This window comes from Struthio camelus, chromosome 4 (genome assembly GCF_040807025.1).
Source record: "Struthio camelus isolate bStrCam1 chromosome 4, bStrCam1.hap1, whole genome shotgun sequence".
Lineage (NCBI taxonomy): Eukaryota > Metazoa > Chordata > Aves > Struthioniformes > Struthionidae > Struthio > Struthio camelus.
The window spans coordinates 6,189,113-6,191,379 of record NC_090945.1 but is presented as its reverse complement, the minus strand read 5'-3'; the positions used below and the strand labels follow the sequence as shown (position 1 = coordinate 6,191,379).

The 2,267-nt window shown below is 66.3% G+C and overlaps 1 protein-coding gene across 1 annotated transcript; it reads left to right on the top strand.

Annotated features, from left to right (window-relative positions):
* The first annotated feature begins 1,001 nt into the window (after positions 1-1,001).
* On the top strand, positions 1,002-1,982 carry LOC138067103 (alveolar macrophage chemotactic factor-like). Its single transcript, XM_068941194.1, has 4 exons — positions 1,002-1,200; positions 1,419-1,548; positions 1,725-1,808; positions 1,914-1,982. Exons 1-4 carry the CDS (start codon positions 1,137-1,139, stop codon positions 1,936-1,938), a joined length of 303 nt encoding a protein of 100 aa, XP_068797295.1. The 5' UTR covers positions 1,002-1,136; the 3' UTR covers positions 1,939-1,982.
* Positions 1,983-2,267: the final 285 nt, after the last annotated feature.

Below are 2,267 nucleotides of genomic sequence, written 5' to 3'. Positions count from 1 at the left end.
ACTTCCTTGGTTTTGAGCTCGTTTTTGACGAAACTCCGAAGAGCTGTGATAAACCCGTTGTAGCAGCTTCCCCGGAGCTGGATTTGCAGTCCTTTGCATCGGGCTCCCTTTAATAGACGCTCTTTTGCAAACTTGCCGCAGGCACGAAAACGTACTTCGAATATGCAGAGGGAAAGCAATGAGCGCGGGGAAAGGCTCGTCCGAGGCGGCGACGGCAGCCGGGACGTGCTCGGCGCTCTACTGCGAGGCGACTCTGCAGCGGTTTGGCATAATTGGCCGTGGGGGAGACAGCCGAAGCAGATAGCTCCAAAGCTTGGGCCGAGGTTTGCCTCGCGGGAGGGAAACCTGCCTGCGGGACGCGTCTGTCAAGGTATCGAGCGTGAGACAGGGAAGTACTCGCCACGCTGCGAGACCTCAGAGGGAGGGACGGGCACGCGAGAGGCCTCGTGCGCACCTCTCCGTGCGGCGCGGCCCGCGGGCTCTGCCTGGTCCGGGGCTGCGCAAATCCCTTTTTCCGAGGCGTCTCCAGCAGCGACTTCGCTGAGAGCGGCCGGGCGCCTTCCAGCGTTCAGCAGCGCTTCATTACCTTGGACCGCGGCGATTTGAGGCAGCCTAAGTGTAAATGGTGGACACACACATATAGATGGGCCTATATATGTATACACGCGGATAGGGTAGCGTGGGGCGTGGGACGCGCACAGCGGCCTGAGCTGAGCCAGCGCCTGGCTTGAAATGACTGCGCAAAATTAAAAAAAAAAAAAAAAGCCAAAAAACCTGCCCCAAAACGCTCCAGGTTTGGGCGACTGTGGGGGCTAAGACTAAGCGTCGGCGGGAACAACCGCTGCCGTTACGGGAATCAGCCGCTCGGGAAGGGCAAAGCAGAGACGGTTTCAGGAACCCGAGGTCCGACGAAGCCCGGAGCTGGTTTTCAGCGGCGGCACCGATTCAGCCCGCGCTGCCAGCGGGGAAGAGCGGAGGGCGAAAACCACCGCCGCCCCGGCGGGCCCCCCCGGGGCCGGGGGGAAGCTGCGGCTTCACTTCTCCTATTTCCCAGCTGAAATAGGTGCGGTGCTGGCGGCTGCCGGGGCCGCTCTGCCACCCCCCCCCCCTCGCCTCGCTGCCGGCGGGGGGCCGGCATGGCGTGCCGGGCGGCCGTGCTGCTCTGGCTGCTGCTGGGCGCCCACCGCCTCGCCGACGCAGGTGAGGGGGCGGCTGAGGGGGTTCCCCTCCTTCCCCCCCCCCCTTTTCTTTGTCGCAGCAAGGGTAGGGGGAAGTGGGCGGCGGGGTGCCGCAGAGCGGGGTTTTGGGGGTACGTGGGGCTGGGGGGGGGGAGCGGGTGGGCGCCGGGGCGGCAGGCTTTTGGGGGGTGCCCCCCCCCAACCCCGGTCAGCCGCAGCCCTGCGCCTCCCCCTCCCCAGCCCTGCTGGAAACCAATGGCAACCTGAGCTGCCGCTGCGCCAAGACCACGGCGACCTTCATCCCGCCGCGGATGTACGAGAGCGTCGAGGTCAGGCCGGTGGGGAGCAGCTGCCGGCGCCCGGAGGTCGTGTAAGTTGGGGGGGGGGGGGCGCCGCGGCCTCTCCCCGGCCGCCTTGATTTGTGGCTTGAGCGGCGCTTTTGCCCCCTCCGCTTCGGCAGTCGCTGCCTCCGCCGCTGCGCGCCCCCCCCCCAACTTTTTTTGGCAGGGGGACCTAACGGTGCTGCCGACCCGGCTTGTTTTCCAGAATTATATTAAAAAACCGCAAGAGGGTGTGCGTGGAGCCCAGCACCCCCTGGGTGAAGAAACTCCTGCGGGACCTTCCCAGCCTGTAAGCTGCCCCCCCCCCCCGCCTTCCCCGGCCCCTGCGCCGGGGTCGTCCCCGCGAGGAGCGCCAGCCTGGCTTCACCCGTTTCTCCCTTTCCGCTTTCGGCAGGAGGAAGAAAGAGGCTCCCCGCTAAGGAAGCTGCTGCGGGAGCGGCGGGGCGGCCGGATGGCCCGAAGAGCGGCTCCCGAACGAAGCCCTGCAGCGCCTTCGCCAGCGCGCTCCCCCCCGCCTCGCTTCTTACACTCACAAACCGTTTAAACCATTGCAAACCATTGCAAACGCCGTCGTTTTCCCCCACCACCACCCTTGTGCAATGCGCCCAGCGGCGCCCGCGGGAAGCGTGAGCTCCCCTCGGGGCGCCGCCAACCCTGTCTATTAAAGCTGGCAGCCCGCACGTCCGCTCCGGCGTCGTCTCTCGCGTCCCTCTCCAGAGCCGGGGGCTGGGTGGGGTGTGGGGGGGGG

Excerpts from the sequence above, each read along its gene's own strand:
- LOC138067103 (XM_068941194.1), top strand. The coding sequence starts at position 1,137 with ATGGCGTGCCGGGCGGCCGTGCTGCTCTGGCTGCTGCTGGGCGCCCAC. Across the intron at positions 1,201-1,418 it reads CCACCGCCTCGCCGACGCAG|CCCTGCTGGAAACCAATGGC; the intron begins GTGAGGGGGCGG and ends CCCCCTCCCCAG. Across the intron at positions 1,809-1,913 it reads CTGCGGGACCTTCCCAGCCT|GAGGAAGAAAGAGGCTCCCC; the intron begins GTAAGCTGCCCC and ends CGCTTTCGGCAG.